The sequence below is a fragment of the Talpa occidentalis genome, unplaced genomic scaffold (genome assembly GCF_014898055.3).
Source record: "Talpa occidentalis isolate TD23 unplaced genomic scaffold, MPIMG_talOcc4v2.1 talOcc4.17, whole genome shotgun sequence".
In the NCBI taxonomy this organism is placed as follows: Eukaryota; Metazoa; Chordata; class Mammalia; order Eulipotyphla; family Talpidae; genus Talpa; species Talpa occidentalis.
This window is the reverse complement of record NW_023601754.1, coordinates 43,719,798-43,746,587: the sequence shown is the minus strand read 5'-3', so window position 1 is coordinate 43,746,587 and position 26,790 is coordinate 43,719,798. Positions and strand designations below refer to the sequence as shown.

The window sequence follows — 26,790 nt, the reverse complement described above, 5'->3', positions numbered from 1 at the left end:
CTTGGTATCCTGGGGAGGTGCCTAGGGGCCACCTGCCGTCCACCAAGGGGGCCAGAGGACTAGGCCTGGGCTGTTCAAAGTTGGCCAGCTCCGTGAGGATCCCAGGCCTGCCTCCCAGACATGGCTGAGGCTGCCCGGCCCCAACATCCTTTTCGCAAGCTAGGGAGGTGGCCTCTGAGTTGGACCGCAGACACTGGTTGAACCAGTTTTCCAGGGTGCCGGGGATGTTTTGGGGCTTCCCGGAACTCCTCCCCTGACCCCTTTCAGTCTCTCCTTCCCACTCAGGGTGACCATCAATGGTGAGAGCAGGTGTTACAACTGTCCTGCCTCTAGTTAAGCAACACACACACCCCTTAGGTAGAGCAGGGTTTTAGTGCATTTCAGAACAAAGTGCTCAAACCCTATTAGTTTATCTCATACCAGGTGTCGCTATTTCAAACTTCTCCTATCTTATCTAACAGGAGATTAGGGGGCAGGTGCTTTTGATAAATACAATTGGCCAAATCTCCTTATCCCAAGCTGTAAATTCCTGCCCCTTTTGTTAAGCAAAAGTTGTCAAAACCCCATCTGGGAGCCGCACCCCCCCACCCCAAACTAAGCAAACATTCATGTCTGCAGCCTAAGGCCCAAAGGGGAGGGTTCTCCTCTGAACCTGCCCGCACTCACTTACAGCTACGCTTCATTTCCAGCTCACCTGTGCTGACTCCCGCCTGAGTCATTTCCTGAGTAGAAGTCGAGACCCTCAGGGTCCCTCAGCACCCCTGGGCCCCAATGCTTCCGTCCACCTTCCCTATCAGGCAGGCTGCTGCAGGCGGTCTCCCCATGCCCTCTGTCCTGCCATATCCAACAGGCGTTAGTGATCCCATTTCACAAATGAAGAAACCGAGGAGCAAACAAAGAGGCACGTCTATCTGCAGGCAGGGATGGGATTTGATCTGGCTCACGCTAGCGCTCTTAGTATAGTTTTCCACAAGCAGCCTCCATTCATCTAGTCATCATTTCCAACACACACTCTTTGGGTGCTGGTGACACAGCGATGATTGAGACAGTTTCTGCCCTGCCCTCAGTCCAAACTGGAGCTCACAAATTTGGGGGTGGGAGGGCAGACCTATCCCCAGACAATGATGACCCAGAGTGATCAGAACTAAGATGGAGGGCTAGTTCCTTCAGGGGCTGAGAGATGCTGAAGGACAGGGAGGGCTTCCTGGAGGAGGGGTCATCAGGGCTGAGAGCAGGAGTAGCAAGGAGGCAGCATAAACAGCACACGCAAATGTGTGGAGGCCGAGACAGGCACTAAGGCGGTTGGAGGAACGGCAGGGTGGGAGGGTGAGCGGTGGAGAGACTAGAGAAGTAAGAGGGATCAGTGTGGTTTTGAGTTCTGTGGACCAGGGCTGGGTGATGGACCATGCAGGGTCATGTTAATACCACTGTGCCCCATAGGATGAACAAAATAGACATTTACATTTGAAATTGAATGGCACTAGTGGTGGTTACATTTGAGCATTTCCCTTATCACCACGGAAAGTTCTACTGGGAAATGCTGGTCTAGGGATCTGAGGGGAGCAGTGCCAGGAGATGGAGCAGGGCCTGGGGCTGGGGGCCCTTGGCCCAGGTAGGCAGAGCACCCACCGAATGACTTTACCCCATCCACTTGGTGAGCCTCGATCTCAGCCTGGCTGCTGGAACTTGACGCAAATAAACACACAATGCTGCTGTTACTATCGCTCCTGTCTTTGGTTTTGCCCCTGCGCCCCCCCCCCAAATTCTTCCTGCTCCCCTTGTAGCCCTGCTCAAGGGAAGTGCATTTTCCAAACCCCCCCTCCCCCAATCTACTGATTAGTCCCTAATGAAAGGTCCATGCAGGAGGCCGGAATGCAAAAACCGCCATGCAGGAGGCCAGAGAATTCAGACAATGAACCTCCCCCCACCCTACAAAGCTTTTCGCGCCCTACAAACTTTTTCCCGCTGTATGAACCCAGTCTCCCACCTGCCCTCTCCTCACCCTATAAAAGCCTGCCTCCCCCTGACAACAGGCGCGACTTGGCCGACCCCCACCTTGGGTCCGCGAGGCCCGCCCGGGGCCCAATCAATTTTCCCTTCCTGATGAAAGGTTCGGCGCGGTCAAGAAAAGGGGAGCCAGGCTACATTTCTCAAAGGAAGGGGAAATTGATTGGGCCCCGGGCGGACCTCACGGATCAAGGTGGGGGTCCGTGGAGCTGCGCCCGTCTTGGGGAGAGATGTCCCTTTTCTAGGGTGAGGAGAGGTTAGGCAGGAAAACTGGGTTGTGGGGAGGGAAACAGGTTTAGGGGGGACAAAGTTGTTCTTTATGGAGCCGAGTTGTTTTCTCCTGTTTATGGCTTCAGTTTCGGTTTGAGGTATCACTGGTTCTGGTGTCAGGGCCGTCTTGGTTTTTTCTGTGTGGGCTTCCTCATTCCTGGCCCCTGCGTCGACCTTTCCCCTTTGAGAAAGCTTGGCCTGGCTCTGGTAGGGGAAAAGGATGTCCACCCGTTTTATATCGGGGCTGCTCCGTATCAGCTTTTCTTTTCTTTATGGCACCAAACCTTTCACCTAATTCCTGGAAGTTTGGGAGGTGATGTTCAGAATCTACCTCAGTCCTTTGCAGAGGTTTTGCGAATTCCCCTGAGTGCTTGTTGGGGCTCCAGCAGTTAATTCCCAGAGCAGCCACCGGGGGGCGCTAACTCCGAGGTTGGGACCAACAAGATTGCCCAAGCTAGCCTCATTCTGGGAGGAATTTGGAGTGGAGCATAGGGGTTAAAGGGATTCTGATGCAAGGTTCCTGCTAGGCCCCAGGAACTGCTTTGTAAGCAGAACCAGGCAGCGCAGAAAGCAAAGCAAGTCATTCTGGATTTTCTAATTTTTTTATTACATTTTAAAAGGGCAGGTTTATCAAGAAAAGGAGAAATGGTCACCGGTGGGCAGGAGAACTGCAAAGAGAAACTGTTTTGCAAAGAGAAACCGTGAAAAGAAACACCTGCCTAGTCACAGGTGGGCAGGAGAGCTATCCTTGCCAGTGCAGAAATCGTAAGATCTAGTGTTGGATTTTTTTAATTGTTAGTGTTTCTCTTTCTCTTTCTTTTCTCACTCCTTCCTTCTCCCGCTCCTGTGTCTTGGCCTTTGTCCCTAATAATGGCTCTGATTCCTTTGGCATAATAAAAAGAAAATTCAAGGTTTATTACAGAAAATTGTGATCATATGGACTCAAAAAACGGAAAGAGTAAAACTTAACCATTTCCCAGCTATCTTGAAAGTCACGCTAATACCATAGGTCTAGTCTTTCCTCCTCTGACCATTGTGGCTCCTCTATCCAGTTCTCCCCAGCCCCGGCGGGCAGGACCTTGTTGCACAAACATCCTAGGGCAGTCCCATTCTTCTGGCCAGGGAATGGTGGGCCTCTGAGACCTGAGGTGAGGCTATTGGGAAGCTTATTATTTTTTTAAAGATTTATTTATTTATGCATTCAATAGCTGGGGTACAGGCCAGAGATGCGGGGGGTGAGAGGATTCACCGGAGACAGAGTGGGGAACAGAACAGGCAGATTGACTGAAATCTGCGCACCATGTGGGACCCTCCTCCGATGGCCGGGGAGCAACCGGGGATCGAACCCAGCACTGCAGCGGCTGCGGGCAACTTCGGAACCCAGCGCTCAACCGCTGCGCCACCGGGGAGGCCCATATTTTTGTTTTATTTAGCTCATCTCGTTGTTTATCTACCACATGAGCAAAATCATATGGTGTTTGTTTTTCTCTGACTTACTTAGGTTCATCCATGTTGTTGCGAATGGCAGTAGTTCATCCTTTTTCATGCCTGAATAGTATTCTGTGGTGTATACCTACCACATCCTTGGTATTCATTCATCACTTGGTGGGCGCTTATGTTGTCTCCAGTTCTCGGCTATTGCAGACAGTGCTGCAATAAACATGGGGGTACAGATAGCTCTTCAAACTAGTGTTTTTGGATTTGGGGATAAATACCCAGAAGTGGCATAACCAGATTGTATGGGGTTTTTATGTTTAATTTTTTGAGGACTCTCCATACTGTCTTCCACAGTGGCCATACCAATTTACAGTCCCAGGGCAGCGTGTAAGAGTTCCCTTCTCTCCACAGCCTCTCCAGCACTTGCTGTTTCTTGTCTTTGGGCAACAGCCATTCTCACGGGTGTGAAGTAATATCTCCTTGTGGTTTTGATTTGTATTTTCCTAATGATGATGATCATTATCTTTCATGTCAGATGGACTCTAGAAACTGGAAAGGCGATGCACGGTTTCTCCCCTGGAGCCTCCAGAAGGAACCAGGCCAGCTGACACTTCGATCTTAGTCCAGGAGACTCATTTCTGTCTTTGGGTCTCCATAAGTGTAAGAGGACAATTTTGTGTTTTTCAGATCACTAAGTTTGTGGTGCTACAATTTCCCCATGGAAAGGGTATACAAGTCAATAATTTGGCCCACATCAGATGATTAATTTTTAAAGTTTGTGGGAAAGTAGAGATGACAAAAATTGGACAGTGTCACCATTTTTAAGTGTATAGTTCAAGGGTATTAACTGGGTAGCCACGTGCAAAAGAACGGTCCCTTCCCTTACATCCTATGCATATATTAAGTCAAAATGGACCCCTGAAGTCTTCTTATAACTACCAATTTCGGATGTTTGTGTATTCCTAGTTAAAAAAAGTTACAAAGTGAGAGAAGAAGACAAGCTCTCCTGGGGACTCGTGACGTGTGGCCTTTATGATTCAGGGTTTTGCTTCCACGTCTCTGGTTTTATCCCCCATGAGAACTGACCCCTCCTCAGTTTCCCCCAGGACCCCTGGCATACACACAGGCACTCAAGCTGTAATAAATAAATTTTATTTTATTTAAAGATTTACTTATCTATGGGTACAAGAACTGGGGTATAGGCCAGAGGTGCGGATTCATCAGAGAGAATGGATTGAGAGGCTTCATCAGAGAGAGTGGGAAGCAGAACAGGCAGGTCTACTGAAATATACTGCTGAGAGGAGCAGCTCCCTCACTGCTGAGGGAGCAAGACAGGAGAGGTCTGCTGTGCCATGTGGGTAGCTCCCTGGCCAGGGATCAAACTGCTGCTGCAGTGGCTGCAGAGAGCTTCATAGTGCTTAGACTTAACCCCTTGCCCCACCAGGGAGGCCAACTAATAAATAAATAAATTTTGATGAGGTATTTAGGAGCTGGGGATGATCAAGGGGTGGACACGACAGTGAGCCCATTTGAATCTCTGACTCTGGGGTGCCCCACTTCTCAGAGGGGCCCCCCTGAGCCCCTCATGTCCAGGATCCTCACCCTCTGTACCCCTCACCCCTACTGCCCTCCTGGTTCCCATCTCTCCCCATTGCTCTCTGTCCTGTGCTCTCTGGTCTGTTCACAACAAATCCCGAACCTTCCATTTCTTTTGCACAGGAGCCCATCACGAGCTCTCTGGTTCAGCACTCTGGCCCCAGGTCTTTCCTCTCTAGAGTATTTTCCTAAACAGTTCTCTCCGTAGGAGGAACTGCCACGATCACATTCCGTTTGAAAGCTGACATGGGATTATATCCGAGGCTCTGCCTCCTGTCCTTGGGCTTAGTCCACACGGGCCGCAGAGATGTGCGCGCTGCATAGCCAGTTCCTGTTCCCTCAGTGTCTTTCTCTATGTGTTGGGAACAGCGTCTTGCTTTTGTCCGTGGGTTACTGGCCCCAGCCCCTGGGGTCTTGTCAACACCAGCACCCCAGGTACAGGTGCTTTTCTGGGACTCAAGTCTTGGCAGAAGATGTCTGGGATGAACAACCTCCAAGTTCACAGCCACCAGTTGTTCCTGTTCCCCAAAGAGCCCCACACAGCCAGTTGGGGCCCGAGTTTCAGCTTCTGGTTTCATCCTGGTGACAACTGTCAGCAGCTACTTCTTAAAACCACAGAGATTCAACTGATAGAGAGACTCAGAAGTTCAAGACCAAAGGTCAGATTCTTACAAAGACTCTGGCAGTTGTACATTCTGTGGGTCCCACTGTGCAGGAGAGGGATCACCTTGACCAAAGAGGGACTCGGTGTTTTGCCTTTGGCTCCTGGGAGTAACATTTAAGCCCTTGGAATGTCCTAGAGGACTGTCTGTTTACCTGGGGGCTGTGGGAAACAGCGGAGCCTTTGCTTAGTGATGGATGGTGGGGTTCTTGGCCACATATATTGAATTGACCTCTGAAGGGGCTAGTGACTAAGGTCAGCTATATGGACATTGACTCCCCCCAATAAAAACTCTGGACACCGAGACTCAAGTGAGCTTCCCGGTAAGCAATAATGCAGGTGTGTTGTCAGGTGTTCTTGCTGGGAGAAGTTAAGTGCATTTGCAGGTTGCTCCCCACACCCCCCCCCCTTACCCAGTGGGTGGCTGGAAGCTCACTCCTGGTCCATTCTGCCCCTGCCCCACGTGCCTCTTCCCATTGCCATCAGTCTTAGAGTCCAGTGTAATAAATAGTAACAGCTATCATAGCTTTCCTGAGTTCTATGAGTCCTTCTAGCCTGAGACTGAGGGTGGCCTCAGCGCCCCCCACCCCCAACTTCTCACACTTGAGTCCTGCCACTGGGGGAGAGTGGCCAGTCTCTTGGGAGGGAGCTTCATCCATTGGGGTGGGGTCCAGCCTCAAGGTCCACATCCTTGCCAGCTTCAGTCTCTCTCCATTTGGTTCCCCAGAGTCAACTTTTGCCTCCTGCACCTCGTCCGTTCTCCTGGGGCAGATCCTGCTGAGTGTTCACAGGGGAATAGGATTCGGTCTAGAAGGGGGATAGGCAAACGTTAGTCATCAGTGGGACCCTTTCAGAAAAGATCTTCCCATGGAAGCCCAAAGGGCAGCATCACAGGCCTGTCCTTCCCTCCCCAGAAGTCGGGCAGCACTTCCCAAGGTGTGGCTGTGAGGGGAGAGGGACGGCTATTAAAATGCAGAGCATCAGCAATCAGAAAAGATAAACTCATGCCATTTGCAGCAAAATGGATGGCGCTGGAAGGGATCATGCTCAGCAAAATAAGCCAGAAAGAAAAAGAAGAATACCGGATAGTCTTGCCCAGAGCAGGAATTTAGAAAACCTAAATAAGGGACCAGGAAAAAGACTAATTATAATAAAGAAAAAAATCAAAATCAACAAGTAACTATAAACCAGAGACACACTAGGGGGGGGGGGGGGGGGGTGGGGGACAGGAGAGGAAGGATTAGGGCCAATATAAGGGGGGGGGGGGGGAATTGTATGGGGAATATAACCAAAATGAAAATGCATACATTGTGCAAAAATGAAAAATGATGTAAGAATTATATTAAACAAACAAACAAATGAAATGCAGAGCATGCATTTCAGCAATTCCTGCAGGGGATTCTGCCCAGCAGCAAGGGCTGGGAATTGCTGCTGGAGGAATTTGAAGTAAAGATCTGGAACCTGATTCCTGACGTCATGCTGCCTTTTGGTTAAGTACAGACATCTTGGGAAAGCACCCAGCAGTCAGCCTGTGGCTCCTGCAGGCCCCCACCCTCTCAGTTCCACCGCCACACTTACCCTGTTAACAGGAGGTTTACCACAGCATCGACCTGCGGAGACAGGGGAGAAGTTGTCAGGAATGAATGCTCAGGAGCCCAGGAAGATGCAGGTGGGTGACAGGGCCTCTTGCCTTTGAAGTCCCAGATCAGCCACCGACAGGGGTAGAGGCACCTTCCCTTTAAGGTCGATACATTTATAAAATGGGGTGAGGTAGAGGTTTCATCCAGTTATTCATTCAGTTGAAGAAGTGTTGAGCACAGGCTCTGTAGCCAGATGGATGGGTTCGCATCCCACCCCTGACCTCTAGGAGCTGTGTGACCTTGTGCAACTGACAACCTCTCTGTGCCTCCTCAGCCATCAGACAGGGATTTATCCAACAAATAGCAAATGTCTACTTTGTGCCAGATACTTCCAAGGCGCTGGGAATACAACTGTGAACAAAATAGACAAAAATCACTGCCCCCGTGGAGCTTATAATAATGACAACAATAATAATATTAGTAATGGCAATGGCGACCTTCATTCACATATTCAGTGTGCAGCTTACAGCTGCCCAGTGCTAAATGCTTTACCTGTGTTAACGGTTACAATTACTCCATTTTACAGATGAGGAAACTGAGTCAGAGAGAGGAAGTCATTTGCCCGTGGTGACATCATAGAGCAGTGGAGTGGGGTCCTAAGCACAGGCAGTCTGGCTCTGGAGATGATGTATTCAGCAAACGCATCCTCCAGTGCCTCCTTTGTGCCTGGGCCCATGCCAGGTGGGGCAGGGGACACAGCTGTGACTTTGACAACACCAGTTCTGCCGTCATGGGGCTCACAGTCCACTGGTGAGACAGACAAGTTCCCACACAGTGACACTCCAGAGTGGGCCAGACTGGGGTGGAGGAGCCCAGAGCAGGTGCTGGCTCATTCTGGGGGATCAGGGAGGGCCTCCTGGAGGAGGGGGCCTCCAGCAGTGATGTGAGGAGGCAGTTTTGTTTAGTGGCTGAGGGAACAAGCTTTGTAGTCAACAGAACAGCCCTGTGCTCCTGACTTCCCAGCTGTGTGCCGGTGGGCAGATGACATTCCTCTCTGAGTGCAAATTCCTGTTCTGTGAAACATGGCTCACAGCAGCACTCACTTCACAGGGCAGTGGTGGGCATGGCAGGCAGCTGTGCAGAGAGTGGCGGCACCTGCAAAGGGCTCAGCACAACGCAGTTCTTTGGATTGCAGAATTGGCCGCAGGACTTCCCCAGAAGGAGCCATGGAGAGGGTACTCCAGACAGGGAAGAGCAGCACAGAGCCCTTGAGCTGAGAGGGTGTCGGGCCCTCTGAGAGCCAGGGACTGGGACGCTGGCAAGTACCACCTCCTCCTTTCCATGATAACAGCCAGGGAGTCACTTCTGAGCAGGTGACAGGGTAAAGCTGGAGGGTATGTGTGATCTGTCTCCCACCCCTCTGCCCAGGGCTCTCCTGTCCTTGGATTAAAAACCAGTCTTTACTGTGGCCTTCGAGGCCCTACAGGATTGGCCCCCAGTCCCTAAAGACTTGTAAAATGAATCAATGAGTAAGACTCCCTGGCCTGAGTCTGTAAGTGCTCTTGTCTATAAAATGAGGGCACCTCAAAGTTCTGGGGTGAGGATTCAGGGGGAGGCTGCCACGTGGAGGGCTTAGCATGGAGCCCAGCACAGTGGGTATTTGATTGTGGTGGCTATAGTGAGGCTCATTCACGGCAGACAAGGGAGGAATGTGCCAAAGAGAAGGAGACTCACCGGATTTTTTGAGCTGCCAGAAAACAATCCCTGCCAGAATCAGGACTGCCACGATGATGATAGGTAAGATGATCGCAAGGGTCAATCCTGAGTTGGAGCCCCCAGGAGGTTCATCTGGAAGAGAAAAAGGAAACAGCAATTTAGGTTTGAAGACTTTTGAGGTTTTCACCTGCTCAGCAAACATTGCCATGTATTCTTTTAAGAAGCTACCACTCTGACTCCCTCCTCAGTTCTTAAGTGGACTTGACTCCACCCTCTCGTTCCTAGGTAATGACTTGGACCTAGACCTGGCCAATCAGAGCATTCCACTCGCTCTGGCAGCTGTGATTGGTTCTTGGGGACCTAGGGCTGGGAGTGAGCCAATGAGAACCAGCCCTGGGACTTTGGTTTGCACTGAAAGAGGTATATTCTTTCCCCTGGGATTACTAAACTGCTGGGATGTGAGCCTGCAGCTGCTGTGGGCCATCTTGCCTCCCCAAGGAGTCTTCTTAAGAAGAGAGCAAGCACAGAGAAAACCAGAGACAAGAGATGTAAGGAAAAGTTCCTGGGATACACAATTGGAGCATCTGGATCTAGCCATACCTGAAGGTGCATTTTCAATAAAGCCCCATTTTTGCTGGGACTACTTTGAGTTTCTGTGATTCCATCCATTGAAACTGATAGAGTTCTTCACTTGGAACAGACTTACTGGGTTCCTGGGGAAGAGGCACCCCAAAACTACCCCAGTCTGGGTTTGCCGAAGGGTGTATCCAGACAATGGTACAGATGCTGAGTTAACAGGGGGAGTAAATCTGACTCCGAAGAGTCCTTTCATGAGAAGACTAGGGAGGATGGAGTCAGAGAACATTCTTGTGGATAAAGGACTCAGTTAACCAGGGATCACCTCCAAATCCCTCCCTCAGACAAAATGCTGCTGAGACCTCCTCCTTTGACCCCTCTCCTCACTGGGTGGCTCCTTACCTTTGAGCTGGACAATCAGTTCTGCCTGGCGAGTTCCTAAGGTATTGGTGGCACGGCAGATGAAAGTCGTGTTGATGGATTTGTCCACAGTATGGATGTGGAGACGGCTGCCCTTAGCCACAGCAGAAGTGGGCAGAGAGCCTCTGATCCTGGGGGAGAGAGACTGGTGAGGAAGTGGCCTCTGCTGGAGGCTCCAAGTGACAGGCCATCTGGGGACAGAGCCCTCTCACGGAATCTGTGTGACAAGTTAAGAGCAATTCCAGGGTCCCCCCAAGTCATCTCCTCAGATCCACATCTAATCAATCAGAAGATCCTGTTGACCTCACCTTCAGAATCTTTTCACACACCTCTGAGTCCTTAGGGCCCCACCACTTGGTCTGACCACCCCTACTCCAAGGCCACTGTGGTTACCTTCTTACTGGGTTCCCTGCTTTCCTCTCTCATTCCCAGTCCACACTGACCTGGGGGATCTTGCTAGAACCCAGTCAACTCATGTCCTTCCTCTGCTCAGAGCTTTCCAGGGCTCCCACCTCACCTTGTGCAAAGACCAAGGTCTTCGAAGTCCTTACTACAGCCACAGATCCCACACCAGCTGCCCCTTGCCCCGTTGTTCTGACCACATTATCAGTTTCTCTCTCATTTGTTCCTGACTGTATTCACAGAAGCCTCCTTATTGGCCTCAAACACTCAAGTTATACTCCCTCCTCGGGGTCTTCGCATATGTTGTTCCCTAAACCCGGAATGCTGTTCCCTAAGCCTGGAATGCTCTTCCCACACAGTTCCCCCTTACTTTCTTCAGATTCCTGCTCAGATGTTGCTTTAGGGACACCTTTCTGTGCCACCCTAGTGCAATGGTAATGACCCCTCCCATTTTTCTGCTTTTCCATGGCATTTACCAGCAGCTGACACACTATGTGCTTTCCAACCTTATCCTATTCGTTGTTTCTTTCCCCAGCTGGAATGCAAACTCCAGAAGGAACTTGGTTTGGTTTATTGACCCAAGCGTGTCAGTCAGTGAATAGCACCTGGCACACAAACACTGGTTTATGGGTGAAGGACATGGAGGACATGGTTTATCAGGGCACTCTACAGAGCAGGGATGAAGACCCAGTGGTGTGGCTCAAAAGCCTGAATCACCACACTTTGAGGCACCAGGAACTGAGACACGATGGGCGTTACATAGAGATGGGTGGCTGGGGATGCCACCCACCAAGACCTGTATCCAATTGGAAGTGGGAAACAATCTCTGAACCCCACATTTGGATTGGTTAAGTAATCAGTGGCACATGCATGGGAACTCCCAGCAGCATTAAAAAAGAGGCTGTGGGCACTTTGAATGCATATGAGCTATGCGCAGGACAGAAGCAAGACAAAAAAGCAAGAATAATAAAATGTTAGTGAGAAAATCCATGTGGTGGGTTTCTGAGTGTTCACTGGAAAATACTTACTTTAGTCTGTGTGTGAACATTCTCCTAATAAACTGTTGGAGGGAACTAATGTGCTTTGACCAGGAGAGGTGTTGGCAAGACAGAGGAAAAGTTTCAAAATTAGATGCTACATGCAGCACAGTGTTTGTTTTGATTAAAAGGCAAGAAGGTTATATAACAAAGGGTAACAGTGGCTATTTATGGAGGTGGTTGGGTACACAACTACAGATGCTACTGTCATCTTTTTTGCTGGGAACTGTACTGTCTACAGTTTCTTTCTTTCTTTCTTTCTTTTTAAAGATTTATTTATTTTTATACAAGAGCTGGGGTACAGGCCAGAGACGCAGGATGGTGAGAGGATTCACCAGAGACAGAGCAGGGAACAGAACAGACAGGCGATGGAAATACACTGCTGAGGGGAGCAGCGGGCGCCACAGGAGAGGTCTGCTGTGCCATGTGGGAATCTCCCTGGCTGGCTGGGAATCGAACCGGTGCTGCAAAGGCTGCAGACAGCTTCACAGTGCTGCCCTCAACCTGCTGCGCCACCGGGGAGGCCCTGTCTACAGTTTCTACAGCAGTCATAAACTATTTCTGAAATAAGGACAAAGGTCGAATAACAATTACATAGGACAATACACCCCTTTGTTTTTTTCTCCCCGCCCTAGATTTGAGGACATCTTCTCGTTGTCCTGAGCCTCATCTTTTAGAGAATAGGGACAGTCCTTACTCTGTGAGCGATGACTGACCAGGTTCCCCGAGGTGGCAAGCTCAGAGGTTAAGAGGATCAGGTTTGGAGCCTGATTTGAGGCTCAATCTGCGCCTTCATGGCTGTGACAGCAAATGCAAATGACAGCAGCTACTGGGGCCCCCCGATCTTTAACCTGGGCATGGCGATAGTGCAGACCATGCCTGGAGTGTGGGGGTCGCATGGGATGAGGGCGAGTACTGGCACACGGATAAGGGCAGCTGTACCTCTATGCCTTAGAGACACCAGCTTGTAACTTCTTTGCACTCAAGAATCTTTTAATGGGGAACCAAAGTCAACCTCTCTCTCTCTTTGTACTTTGTGCATCTCCCTCCTTCTCAGAGCCAGTACAGACACCAGCCTCTCCTTCCTCAGGCCCAAGAGTTCAGCCCCCACCCCTGCCAGGACTCACGTGCTCCACACATAGTCTGTGGGTTCGGGGTTGCCATCTCCGTGACAGTTCAGCATGACCTCATTTTGGCCGAGGTACCAGTTGCCATCATAGCCCGAGATGGAGACCTCAGGGGGGTCTGGGGGAAACAGAAACACAGACTGTCAGGGAGCCTTCGGGGGGCCTAGAGATAGGTGGGATTCATGTCACAACCTGGCAAGACCTCAGTGGGTTTCAGGAGCAGCTGGAAGCGAAAAGGCCTGTGAGGAACCTGGGCAACAGGTTCCTCAGAGGACAGAAGCCTGGGAGTCCATGGGGGGCCAGGGGATGTACAGAGAGATTCTTAGGACACCCCTCCCCCCGCCCCACCTCTGCTGGTTTTCCTGAGCAGCCAAGTGCTTCTGCCTTGGATATCCTGTGAGCAGAGGCTTCTGGGAGACTCACCACACACAGGACCATATTCAAAGCACCGACAAGTCCTACAGGAAAGAATCCCAAGGACCCTGCTTCGGCCGCTGCTTATCCCTCCCAGATGTGATCAACAGGGAAGAATTTCTGGAGTTTCAGGGGAAGGCCCATGAGAGGTTTTTTTGGGGGGTGGGGTTGGGGGGGAGCATCAGTGTAGCTCCCTTCCTTCCTCAGACCCAATGGTAATATTGTAGGCATCCAGTGTAGACAGTGCCGAGGGGAATCAGTATAGCGATTGCCAGGGTGGAGAATTCAGTGTAGACCATGAATGGAGGAAAACAGCATCCAGAAGAGCTTATGCAGACATTTCTGATGAACTCCGGGTACACAGGGTGTTGACTCAGGGCAGAGAACTGTGTGGGAGAAGAGTTAGTTCCCAGGGGAAGTGGGGGCAGGGGACAAAACAAACAGAGTGGGTCCCAGAAAACGGTGACATTAAGCCAGGTTGTGTGTCCAGTGAGAATGGCACATATTAAAAAAACTAGCAACAACAAATGTTGGCGAGGGTGTGGAGAAAAAGGAACTCTCCTGCACTGCTGGTGGGAGTGCAAACTGGTCCAACCACTATGGAGAGCTGTGTGGAGATTTCTGGACCTACTAAACATAGAGCTTCCATATGATCCAGCAATTCCACTCCTAGGTATTTACCCAAAGGACACAGAAACATTAATTCCAAAGGGCACCTGCACCCCTATGTTTATAGCAGCACTATTTAAAATAGCTAAGCTTTGGAAACAGCCCAAATGCCCAAAAATAGATGACTGGATCAAGAAGATGTGGTACATATACACCATGGAATATTACTCAGCAATCAAAAAAGATAAACACATGCAATTTGCAGCAACATGGATGGCGCTGGAAGGGATCATGCTCAGCGAAACAAGCCAGAAAGAAAAAGAAAAATGCCGGATGGTCTCACTCATAGCAGCAATTTAGAAAACCTAAATAAGGGACCAGGAAAAAGACTAATTAATACAAAGTAAGAATCAAAATCAACAAGCAACTATAAACCAGAGACACACTATGGGGGTGGGGGGAGAGGAAGAACTAGAGTCAAAATAAGGGGGGGGGTGTGCAATTGTATGGGGAATATAACCAAAATGAAAATGCATACATTGTGCAAAGTTGAAAAATGATGTAAGAATTATATAAAATATTTTAAAAAAGACAGCTTGTGTGTGTATGCAAGTGTAGACAGAATTTTTAGGAGCCACTGTAGACCATGGGAGAGCCTGGTTTAGATCTGTGCTGTCCAATGTGGCTGCCACCTGTGACTAACGAGCTGAATGGGTTCCAAGCACACACTAGACCAGGAAGACTTACCAGGGCCAAACAATGTGAAAGACTTCACTGATATTTTTTAGATTTGATTCCATGCGGTACTGATAGCAGTGAGGTCTTCTGGGGTAAGTAAAATCAGTGATCAAAATTAGCTTCATCCCTTTATGTTTTTAATTGTGTGGCTCTAGAAAAATTTAAATCACAATGTAGCTGTGATCTAAAGCTGTGTAGTCTCCTCCTTCTGTCAGACAGCACAGGTCTGGGAGTCTCTGGGGTTGTGGTATAGACAATATGGTCATGCCTCACTTAGCGATAATGCAGTCATGCCTCACTTAACGATAATGCAGTCATGCCGCACCTGACAACACCTTTCAGCCAGCAATGGATGGACTATACCATAGGGGTCCCCACAGGCTGTACCATCCGGCCCAGGCGTGGAGCGGCTCTTCTACAGAGCTGTGTATAATTACAATCTATGATGTTCTCACAACGATGAAATAGTCTAACGACATATTTCTCAGAACATGTCGACATTCTTTAGCGACACAAGGCTGTGCTGTAGGTGTCAGGATCTAGGGGGAGTGAGTGGAGGTGATGCAGTGTAACCGGACCAGAGTAGATGGTGTAGACAGAACACAGGACAACGAGTGTAGCCTTCGTGGGGGAGGAAGAAAGCCCTTAGCCAGTGTAGACATTATTGGGGCAGAGGGAAGTATGTTCTGCACTGGGGAAGCAATATAGACAGTTTGCCAGGGCAGCAGTGTAGACAGAATAGGAATGAAGGTGCCAGAGTAAAGTGTTCAAGAGTCAGTCTAGACAGCACGAGGGGGTGGAAGCCACCTGGCACACTCACAGCGCACATTGAGAGTCAGGGGCAGCAGGATGGGCTCCTTGAAGCTCTCGTGCTCCACTCTGCAGGTGACATTCTGGTGAATTAACTCTCTTGAGGGTGTAAAGTTAAACTGGCTGGTGATGTTGAACGTTCCTGGCAGGAGACCTGGTGTCTGGGTCACGATGACATTTCTGTCTGGAAGTGAGGAGGACCAGAAGACTCGGGGGGCTGGGCGACCCCCTGTGGAGACGCATCGGGCCGTGGCCACAGGCTCTGGGCCCAGCAGATCCTCCTGGATATCAACGTGGTTTTCGGGCTCGGCTGGGGAGGGAAGCAAAAGGGGCGCAGGTCATTCCTCATCTATGGTCATTCAACAAACATCTCAGCAACTGGGTAGAGGGTAATGGAAGGTACAGGATGACCAGTCTAAAACCCCAGGTCTGTCCCAGAGCGGTTGGGTGGCCATGGGCACATCTGTGCCTCAGTTTCCTTGTCTGTCAGCTCAGGATAATGACAGGACCATAGGCAATGAGAATAGGCAGGTAATTTTTTTTTCAAGATTTACTTATTTATGCATACAAGAGCTGGGGTGTAGGCCAGAGGTGCAGGGGGTGAGAGGATTCACAGAGAGACAGAGTAGGGAGCAGAACAGGCAGATCCACTGAAATACACTGCTGAGGGGAGCAGCGGGGAGACAGGAGAGGTCTGCTGCACCATGTGGGTCAGCTCCCTGGCTGAGGATCAAACTCATGCTGCAGTAGTTGCAGATAGCTCCATAGTGCTGATGTTTAACCCCTTGAGCCACCGGGGAAGCCCCGGCAGATAAAGCTCTTAAAATGGTACCGGGAACATAATAAATGCTCGATAAATATTATTGTCCTCGCCATCGAGTGACTGCCTGGCTCTGTGAGAGGACCCAGTTATGAAGAAGACTCTGCTTTCCTGGGGTGTAGTGTCCAAGACAAAGAGATTCCCTAGACAGCGAGGACCCAGAGTGGGCAAGGCTGGGATGAGGGAGCCCAGGAGGGCTCCTAGGGTACCTGAGTTTAAATGAGGGGGTCAGAAGGCCTTCATGGAGGAGGGGATGGCTGAGTGACTAAGGCCACCGTGGCAACCGAGAGGGGAACAGACCGGCTCAAGGTCACGCATTGTAAATGGCAACCGTCTGACTAAAACCACCTTTCAATCTCCACGCTGGGGATTCCCCAACCTGGGGCTTTAGTAGTTCCTTCTCCACATCGCCTTCATCCTAAGCCCTCAGCCTCAGAGTCCAGGGTTTGCTGGAATAAACAGAGCTGCCTCTGGTTGCAGGTTGCCAGTAGTTAGCTTTCAGTGAGTTACATTGTCTACACTGGCTCCCCAGCAGCCCGCCAGCCCTGTCCCTCTGTCCACACCAGTCATGCGTGCCACCAGCTGTCTTTGTTCCCAGTGTTGTCTACACTGTTGCCTGTGACCACTGTCCACATTGATATGCATCCTTTTCTATCCCATCTACACTGGCTACCCCGAAGAACGTCTCTTCATGCAAAGACCCAAAAAAGCTCCTAGTACACATGCAAAAAAATCAATGTCCATGGTCTCTCTGGTGGCGCAGGCGGTTGAGCACAGCGCTGTGAAGCTGTCCAGGGCAGCCTCTGCAGCGTGGATTCGATCCTGGCCAGCCACAGAGCTACCCACATGGTGCGGCAGACCTCTCCTGTCTCGCCCGCTGCTCCCCTTAGCGGTGTATTTCCATCAGTCTGCCCACGCTGTCTCTGGTGAACTTTCTCACCCCCCACAACTCTGGCCTGTACCCCAGTTCTTGTATGTATAAATAAAATCTTTAAAAAAAATAATGTCCAGGGCCTCCCCGGTGGCGCAGCGGTTGAGCGCTGGGTTGCGAAGCTGCCCGCGGCCTCTGCAGCGCCGGTTCGATCCCCGGCTGCTCCCCGGCCACCGGAGGAGGGTCCCACATGGCGCGCAGACCTCTCCTGCCGCCCGCTGCTCCCCTCAGCAGTGTACTTCGGTCCTTCTGCCTGCTCTGCTCCCCGCTCTGGCTCTGGTGAATTCTCTCACCCTCCCGCGCTTCTGACTGTACCCAGTGCATGTACAAACAAAAAACCAGCAAACAAATAAATAAAGCATGCCTCTATAAAAAAAAAAAAAAAAAATAATGTCCACTCTTGTTCATCCTCATTGTCATCTCCATTTCACAAATGGGGAAACTGAGGTACAGACACCTTTTACTAATGCTCCTATCTTCTTCCTGACATTCACGAAAAATCATCCCGGTTTCCCTGGGGGGGAGGGGAACCCGCTGGGCATCTGGTCCCAACAGGACCTACCTGGGTCCCACCAGAAGAAGCCCTCCTCACCCTAGTATTAGAATCTCTCTCCTTCCAGTCTGTTTCAGCTTTCCCTTCCTCACGAAAGGAATGTCCGCAACTGAGAGCATCACGAGCCCACTGCACGTCTGTTCGGAGCCCCTGGCCTGGAGGCCTGCCCCCACCTCAGGGCAGCTCTGTGGCCAACCCTACACTATGCAGGCGGGAAGGAGGGTCTGCAGAGCCAGCCTCCTAGGCTCCTCCCAGTATCCCTCCCCCCCAGGTTCTGCTCTCTGTCTGCAGGATCTCACCCTGCCCCTCAGGATCAACTGCTCTTTCCTAGTGGTCAGACTCCCCACCTGTAACTGCCCCCTCAGCAGCCCCCCTCCCCCAAACCTCCCCTTCTTCTGCAGTCCCCATAAAATTTCTGCTGTGGAGGGAGTCTCCCTCCTGGGTCCTACCTACTCTGCTTACCTCCCTGCTCCTTCCTTTTGTCTACACCCCACCCCCCACCCCTCACACCCCCACCCCTGCTCACCCAGCACGCGGAGCCAGGTCCGGGCGCTGCCGCTACCCTGCGGGAACGTGGCGAACTCGCAGGTGTAGTTGGCTTCGTCTTCTGCACGCAACCCACTCACCACCAGCGAGGCGTCCCGCAGCTCGCCGCCCGGCTTGGCCACTGCGAAATGCAACCGCCCGGGCTCCGGGAAGCTGGGGCCCTGGGTGGGGTGGAAGACGGCCACGCTGTGCGCCTCCCCCGACAGTTCCCGCCGCATCCAGGTCACCTGCGTCACCTGCACACCCGGCTCCAGAGGCTGCAGGTTGCACGGCAGCTCCACTGTCTGGCCCAGGAAGCCGTGCACCTGGCTGGGCGCCTGCACGACCACCTTCCGGCTCTCTGCGGGGAAACAGGGTTGGGGGGAGGTGTCAGGCCCGGGCGGCCCAGGTCTGCACCAGGAGAGGCACAGTTGCTCACCAAGGTCAGCATCTGCTGGCGAGGGGGCTCTGGAGTCCCTTATGGGGGTTTGGGGATCATCATGGGGGTAGTGGCTGGGCTGAGGGGGGCTGACTGGCCAGCAACCGTGTCCTCACTGCTTCTCTGGGCTATTAGCACCATATTTTCCCTGCTAGTTATTACCGGATTTCCTCGAAGTCAGCATCATCAAATTTCAAAAGTGGGGTAAATATTGTGGCTCTATCTAGCGCCAGATTCTTCCACTACTGCAGCGTCATCAGTTTTAAGACTCCACAGAGACTCTGTCATTAGTAGCAGGGCACTGTCAGGGGTTAGCGCATCCCGGGATTTTTTTTTTTTTATTAAATGGTTATTTTTCCCAAAGATTTATTTATTTATGCATACAAGAACTGAGGGACAGGCCAGAGGTGTGTGTGGGGGGGTGAAAGGATTCACCAGAGACAGAGTGGGGAGCAGAACAGGCAGATCCACTGAAATCCACTGCTGAGGGGAGCAGCGGGTGAGACAGGAGAGGTCTGCTGTGCCGTGTGGGTAGCCCCCTGGCCGGGGATCGAACTCGTGCTGCAGTGGCCGTGGACAGCTTCAGAGTCCTGAGACTTAACCCCTTGTGCCACCAGGGAGGCCCCACATCCCGGGATTTAGAGGTGGGAAAATGGGAAGAAACTCCAGGTCTTAGAATCTATGCAGTACAGAGTCCCACACTGTCCCTTGGCAGCCGCCCAGCCTCCTGCACCAGATCCAGACACGGTGCCGCCAGGCCCAGTGCCCCAAGTGCAACAAGGAAGTGTACTCTGCCGAGCGGGTGACCTCCCTGGGGAAGGACTGACATCAGCCCAGCCTCAAGTGGGACAAATGCAGAAAGATGCTGACCCCCGGGGCCACGCCAGCCCCCTCACAAGGAGCAAGCCTTTGGGAAACCACCCTTGCTCCATGGCCATGGTCCGGCCTAAAGGCTCTGGGCCGGGTGGCTCTGAGAGTCACCCAGGTTGTGGAGACCCCATTCCTGGCCACCCTCGGAACATGGCCCCTGCAGGCTAATTCCAGGCCAAACCTCCAGGCACCTGGGGCTCCCACAGAGACCCCGTGTCCTCAATACCCTGCACACTGCGGGAACAATGAATATATGAAACATGGTGTTATTATTTCTTTGGGAGGACCCTGGCTGCGAGGATGTTTGTGGGGATGCTGGTACAAGAGGGGAGGTGAGGGTAGCCCAAGGTTTTGGCTTCCTTCAGCTCTCTCTGCTGCGAAGCTTTAGGCAGTTTACTTAACCTCCTGGAGGTTTTTCCCTAGTTTATAAAATGGGACTAATCAGTGAACATTCCTGGGATGTTTATAAGCTCAGGGGCTGTTCTGAGTCCTTCACTCATTCCAGCTTTAGTTAGCTCCCCGAGGCAAGCATCTTAGCAAGGTGATAAAGGGGGAAACTGAGGCATATGGTCACTTGCTCCAGGTCACCCAGCGAGTAGTTGGCAGGGGTGGGATTTGAACATAAGTCATCTGCAGACAGAGTCCAGAGCTCTGCCCCCCGGCTCTCCATCAAAATCTATCTAGGGCCTCCCTGATGGCGCAGCGGGTTGAAGCTATGCTGTGAAGCTGTCCGCAGGCTCTGCAGCGCGGGTTCCACTCCCAGCCGGCCAGGGAGAAACCCACATGGCGTGGCAGACCTCTCCTGTCTCGCCCGCTGCTCCCCTCAGCAGTGTCTTCGGTCCTTCTGCCTGTTCTGTTCCCTGCTCTGTCTCTGGTGAATTCTCTTACCCTCCCGCGCCTCTGACCTGAACCCCGGTTCTTGTATAAATAAACAAATCTTTAAAAAAAGAAAAAGAATCTATCTAGTCTCCAGCACATAGGTCTCCAGGTCCTCAACACGCCTTGGCTCTCTTGATAGTAATAAACCCAATAGCATGTACTCTTATTAACAATAATGGGCATGCAGAAGGTGGGAGGTGTTCTTTGAACCCCAGTCCTGCCACTCACTAGCTATGGACTTTGTGTGGGGAGTTTCACTCCTCTGAGCCTCGGTTTCACAATGCAAAGTGGTGACTGTAGCTTGAGGTTATTGCAAGGACTCAAAGGTGAGATTGTGTCATAGATCAGCACATGCTTATTATCACTGTTATTAATGTGAGGAGAAGGAAGCTGGGAGGCCAAGGATGGGCATCCTGGTAGGGGGGGTGCTGTGTAGAAGAAAGGCACAGCTTGGACATGAAGAATCGTGGAGTGGTGAGGAGGCTAGTCCAGGTGGAACGCTGGCCCCACTATTGGCTTGCTGTGCAGCTCTGGGCAACAGAGTGTCCTCTACTGGCTTCCTTCAATAGAGGGCAAAGTCTCCTCCCTGGTGAGGTTGCCAGGAGGATGAAATGGCCTTTCTCTGGGCGTGTTCCCTGTGATACGGCGTCTATCAAGTCCCTTGATGTGGCTGCTTCCAGTGCTCTCCATTGCCCCATGAAACAAGTTCTAGTATTGTCATGCCCTCTGCACAGCAGGGCATGTGACCCTGTAAGGTCAAGCCCTGGCCTAAGGAACCAGCAGGTGAGCAACAGCCTATGCTTGGACCTGAGCCTGTTCCATCCTGTCCTGGTGTGTGTAAGGGCAGGTAGGGTGCAGGGGAGCTTGTCGGCTTCTTCTGTTCAGTTTCTTTGTCTCTGCTACTTCTGCCTGGGGGCCTGCGCAAATCTCTTCCCTCTCTGTGCTTCTACCTCTTATCTATAAGCAGGATGGGGTCACAATAGGAGCCGTGGTAGGAATCTCCTTAAGGGGCTTTAGACTGATGGCTCTCTCTGAACTCTTCAAGTCTGGGTTTCCTCTTTGCTAGAGAAGCACCCCATGTTTGGAGAATCAACCTTTCAGAAGTGGTAAAAGGAGGGACTCCAGCTTCCTCAAGCCCACACTCAGTATATTATTGTTCACCTACCATTATTGTTCTTACTGAGTACATCTGCCCTTGCTCAGTAACCTCCCAAGACAGAGACTTACAAAGCAGGAGCTCTGGAACCTACTGTTTTTTTTTTTTTTTTAAGATTTAGTTATTTATGCATACAAGAACTGGGGTACACACCAGAGGTGCAGGGGTGTGTGTGAGAGGATTCACCAGAGAGAGTGGGGAGCAGAACAGGTAGATCTACTGAAATACACCGCTGAGGGGAGCAGCGGGTGAGACCGGAGAGGTCTCCTGAACCATGTGGGTAGCTCCCTGGCCAGCAGGAGATCGAACTCGTGCAGCAATGGCTGTAGATAGCTTAATAGCTCTGTCTTTAACCCCTGCACCACCAGGGAGGCCCTCTGGAACCTACTTTGAATCAAACACATTCTCTCTTCTCTCTGACTGTCACAAGGTGACACCATCACAGGTGAAAAGTAATCAGCCTGACTCAACTCTTTGCAAAAGAACACCCACAGACCGCTTTCTCCCTAAGGATGACTGTGGAGGAACATCGCCCCCCTGACCGCTCCTCCCGGTGATTAAGAAAGACATCTCTGTGGAGTGCTACGAAAAGACCCCACCCTGTGACATTCTCCTGGAAGACACACCTGTCAACCAATGCCAGCATTTTTTTTTTTTAAAGATTTATTTATTCATGCATACAAGAGCCGGAGTACAGGCCAGATGGATGGGAGGGTGAGAGGACTCGCCAGAGACAGAGCAGGGTACAGAACAGGAGAATTTACTGAAACACACTGCTGAGGGGAGCAGCAGGTGAGACAGAAGAGGTCCACTGAGCCATGTGGGTTGCTCCCTGGCCGGCTGGGATTGAACTGCGCTGCAGAGGCTGCGGACAGCTTTACAGGGCTGCGCTCAACCCGCTGCGCCACCAGGGGAGGCCCCCAATGCCAACATTTTAAACAAATGTCCTTAAGCTCGGACACTCCACTACTTAGCTTGATCCTGTAAAACTCCCCCCTCCCTGCCTCTGATGACACACTCCTTGAGGCAGTGAACCCAGATCCCGATGTCTATTCTCAACCACTTTCTTAATTATATAACAGGGGTTGGGGGAGGGACCCCCAGGGGTATGTGGGTGGTGGAGGGTGAAAAAAAATTACAGCCATTGAGTGTCAGAGGACATGAAATACAGAGGAAAAAAAAGAAAGAACAAGGAAAAACAAAAGAAAGAATATGGAAAGTGAAAGTGCAAATATATATATATATAGGTCCTCCCTGGTGGTGCAGCAGTTGAGCGCTGGGTTGCGAAGCTGCCCGCAGCCTCTGCAGCGACGGTTCGATCCCCGGCTGCCGGCGAGGGTCCCACATGGTGCGCAGACCTCTCCTGCTGCCCGCTGCTCCCCTTGTTAGGGGGAAAAGGATGTCCCAAAGCAAATTCCATATAGGCTTTGTGGACTCCACCCCCACCCCAGGTCAAAGCCAAAAACACTGGGAACTCCAAATCCCATCACCACCAAAGGGAAGGTGGCTGGGACCTGAGGGTGGGGTTAAGCAGCCAGGTTGGTATAAAGCCAGACACGTGGGCTTTGGAGGGGCCCCCCATTTTGGCTCTCCACCAGCTCGCAGCGTCCGGCCAGCTCTGAGAGTGACTTTGGGTTTCCAGGTCGTCGGATCGGGTAGGACGCATTAAAGACTTTATTTCCCTATTTTCTCCCTGAGTTGTATATTTTCCTTATTTCCTTTTCCCTTGTAAATAAACCTATTATTAACCCTTTTGCATGTGTCTGTAGTAGAGTATTCATAAGTCCCTTTAAAGCGCGCGGGTGAGGACCCACAGCCAGGAACCCGTTTAATATCCGGGCTGCCCTATAACACCCTCAGCAGTGTCCTTCGGTCCTTCTGTAACAGGGTGGTCCCCAGGAAAGGGGGAGGTTCCCTGCCCCACCCAAGGGAGGGTGGAGCTGAGCAGGAAGAGGAGAAGCGGCAGAAGAGACTGAGGAAGGAAGGAAGCAGGATGGAGCAAAGAGACCTGGAAGAGGCGCATGGAGCCTAGAGACACGTGAAGAAACTGCGCTTGTCTTTTGGTTGTGGACTGGGTGACACAGATGTGGGTGAGACCCGTGGGGAGGTGACAATGGCAGCTTTTATCTTGATGTTGATTTTGCTCTTTTCCTTCCGGGCTTGTCTGGTTGTTTGTGACCCTTTTCTGTGGGTCCCCACTGGAAGATGTTTTAGACTTGTGGCAGACTTTGGGGCCTTGTTCTGGGCCGATCCCATATGGATGGACTTTTACCCACGAGGGGACGGGTAACTTTGGGTGCTTCATTTAGAAACTAGATTCTTTGCCTCACCTGTATTGTTTCCTAGTTTTATTAAAGTTCCTTTTCATTAAAGTCTCATATGTTTTGTGTTGATGCGGCGGATGGCAGAACCCATTTAGAATAGGCAGGTTTGCGGGGTTTGGGCTGCCCCTCTCCCTGTCCTATAACACTTCTGCCTGCTCTGCTCCCCGCTCTGGCTCTGGTGAATTCTCTCACCCTCCCTCTCTTCTGACGGTACCCAGTGTTTGTATAAATAAATTTGAAATATATATATAGCGATGATTTGATACATACATATCTAGTGAAATGGTTACTGCAATCAAGCTAATTAAATATCTATCTCCTCCAAAAAAATATTATAGGATAGCCTGATTGTTTCTAAGTTACTGGGGTAATTTTCCTGAACTCACAGTTATTCCATGCTGAAAGCTGTTTTAACCCCCCAGCCTGAATCTTAGCGCTGTCCCCCAACACTGACATACAGCTGACACATCGGTGAATGAATGAGCCGCCCTTCGAGAGAGCCACGGGGACCCTCCTCCGGTGGCCGGGGAGCAGCCGGGGATCGAACCGGCGCCGCAGAGGCCTCGGGCAGCTTCACAACCCAGCGCTCAGCCGCTGCCCCCCGGGGAGGCCCGTCCTCACTCCTATTCCGCAGGCCCCGGGGGTCTGGGGAGCCAGGGTGTGGCGAGCGGTCCTGGGGATGAGGTGTTCGGGGGTGAGTCACCCTCTGCCGATTTCCCCCTCCGGACACTGACTCGCCCTTTGGAAATCTCCCATGGCCACCGAAGTCGAGCGGCTTTGGGGGCCCCCGAGAAGAGGGTCCTGCCCCGGCCCCCACTTTTCCATCCCTGGGGTGGAGGCAGTGGGGGGCAAAGGGGCCGCGCTCAGCCTCCGGGAACCCGGGAATCAGCGACCCGGCCGATGGGCGGGCACGGCGGGGACGGCGGGGCGCGGCGGGGTCACTCACCGGCTCCGGGGGGCGCCCAGGACAGCAGCAGCAGCAGCAGCAGCAGCAGCGGCCGCGGGGAGGGGCCCGCGCCCCGGGCCATGCCGGGCTGGGCCGCGCGCTCGCTCCCCGTCCGCGGCGCCGACTCGCTCTCCCCGCGGCGCGGCTCGCGTCTGGATTCCAGGGGCGCGACCAGGAATACCCCGGCCGGCGCAGGCGGCGTCAGAGCCCGGGGGCGGGCACGGGAAGTTCCCTCTTTCACTTCCAGAGCCTTCCACGAGGGCCAGCGCCCAGCACCGGGCGCCCCGCCTGCGCCCCGCGCGCCCGCGCGCCCAGGCCTGGGGAGCGCCCGGGCAGGGCCGGATCCCGGGCGACAGGCCCAGCCCTGGGCAGGCGGGGGGAGTCGAGGACCTTCCAGCGCCCGCGACTCGACTGAGGTTCAGTCTCTCAGTGGAGACAGATCCTGCTGCTCCTGCGCAGAGTCAGCACCCGGCTGGGGAGCAGACCAGCAGCTCGCTTCTCCTCTTGGGACCTCAGTTTCCTCATCTGAAAAGTGGGATAATGGCTCTTCCGGAGGGTTTGTGAGGCCCAAGCAACTACTTAGCCCGATTCTTGGTGTACACTTTGCACTCCACCAACAGATGTTATCACAGCAACCGCTTTTATTGGTACTTTGCAGTTATCGCCAGATGCTAATGATGATAAGGCTGATTCATCGATTCTCCCTGTAACGTAGTTATGGAGCCAGGCGGTGTTCGAGGCACTGGGGACGCTGAAGAAAATAAGACAGACAAAGCCCCTGCCTTCGTGAAGCTCACCTTCCCCTGGGGGAAACACACCGTCAACAATTTAATACACACAACACTGTGGTGTCTGCAGGTGATAGTGGTTGAGGAACAACATAGAAGGGTGGGGAGGGAGGGGAAGAGAAACAGAAACATAGAGACAGAAGATGAGAATCAGAGAGAGGAGACAGAGGCACAAGGACTGACCGTGAGGTGAGAGAACTGGACAATAGAGACACCCAGATGCCACAGGCTCAGACAGAACCTGGGAGACTCCTTTGTCCCCAGTAGTGTCCATCCTGGCCATGGTCCTCACCAGGTCCACTAACAGCTTTGATCCTTGTTCTGTGACATCTTTTTATCTTTCTAGAAAATTCCTCCTTTGGACTTTGGCCAGTTTGGAGTGCGCTTTTTTTTTTTTTTAAGATTGATTTATTTATGTATACAGGAACTGGGGTACAGGCCAGAGATGTGGGAGGGTGAGAGGATTCACCAGAGACAGAGTGGGGAGCAGAACAGACAGATCTACTGAAATACACTGCTGAGGGGAGCAGCAGGCGAGACAGGAGAGGTCTGCTGCGCCATGTGAGTTGATCCCTGGCTAGGGAATAGAACTCAGGCTGCAGCGGTGATAGCGGTGAGACTTAACCCCTAGGCCATCAGGGAGGACCCCTGTAAGTAAATTTTTCTGAATGGAAACACAGCATTTGGCTTCTGGAAAATCTGTGAATTTTCTGGTTTCCCTGTTCTGGCGCTGAGTTATCTCTGAATCAGGAAACTGGCTGCTGCTGTGATCATACTGTCATCATCTGGGGTTTCCCTCTACCACCTAGGGCTTCCCGCACTATGGTGACTCCAATAGTTTCCTCTCATAATGGTCAGAGCTGTCCCATCCCCCGCCAAGGTTTGGATTTCAGATTTGGAGCCCACCTCACACCCCATACTCTGCCTCTTACCTACTGGGCATCTGACTCCTCAGCAGCGACAGAAATGGGGATGGTGTTCTGTCTGCACAAAATCTAGTGGAAACTGTCTGAGAGAATAAAACATCTCTGAGGTGGTGAGTTTAATTGGAGACCTACTGAACTAGACTCTGCAGATGCCTGGGGATATGTATTTCGGGCACAGGGAACAGCAAGTGCAAAGGCCCTGAGGCAGAAAACAGCAAGTAGGAAGGTCCCGA

At 51.9% G+C, this 26,790-nt stretch overlaps 1 protein-coding gene across 2 annotated transcripts; it reads right to left on the bottom strand.

Moving 5' to 3' along the window:
* Positions 1 to 4,831: 4,831 nt before the first annotated feature.
* Positions 4,832 to 24,925, bottom strand: PVR (PVR cell adhesion molecule). Of its 2 annotated transcripts, XM_037516754.2 has the most exons (9): positions 24,844 to 24,925; positions 18,231 to 18,590; positions 15,411 to 15,710; positions 12,830 to 12,947; positions 10,246 to 10,394; positions 9,286 to 9,399; positions 7,550 to 7,581; positions 7,054 to 7,088; positions 6,739 to 6,778 (listed from the first exon to the last, which is right to left on the bottom strand). In XM_037516754.2, the coding sequence occupies exons 1-8, from the start codon at positions 24,923 to 24,925 to the stop codon at positions 7,080 to 7,082; spliced, it is 1,164 nt and encodes a 387-aa protein (XP_037372651.1). In that variant the 3' UTR covers positions 6,739 to 6,778; positions 7,054 to 7,079. The 2 variants fall into 2 exon arrangements, with proteins under 2 accessions (XP_037372650.1, XP_037372651.1); XM_037516753.2 differs by lacking the exon at positions 7,054 to 7,088 and having other exon boundaries at positions 4,832 to 6,778.
* Between the last annotated feature and the right edge of the window lie 1,865 nt (positions 24,926 to 26,790).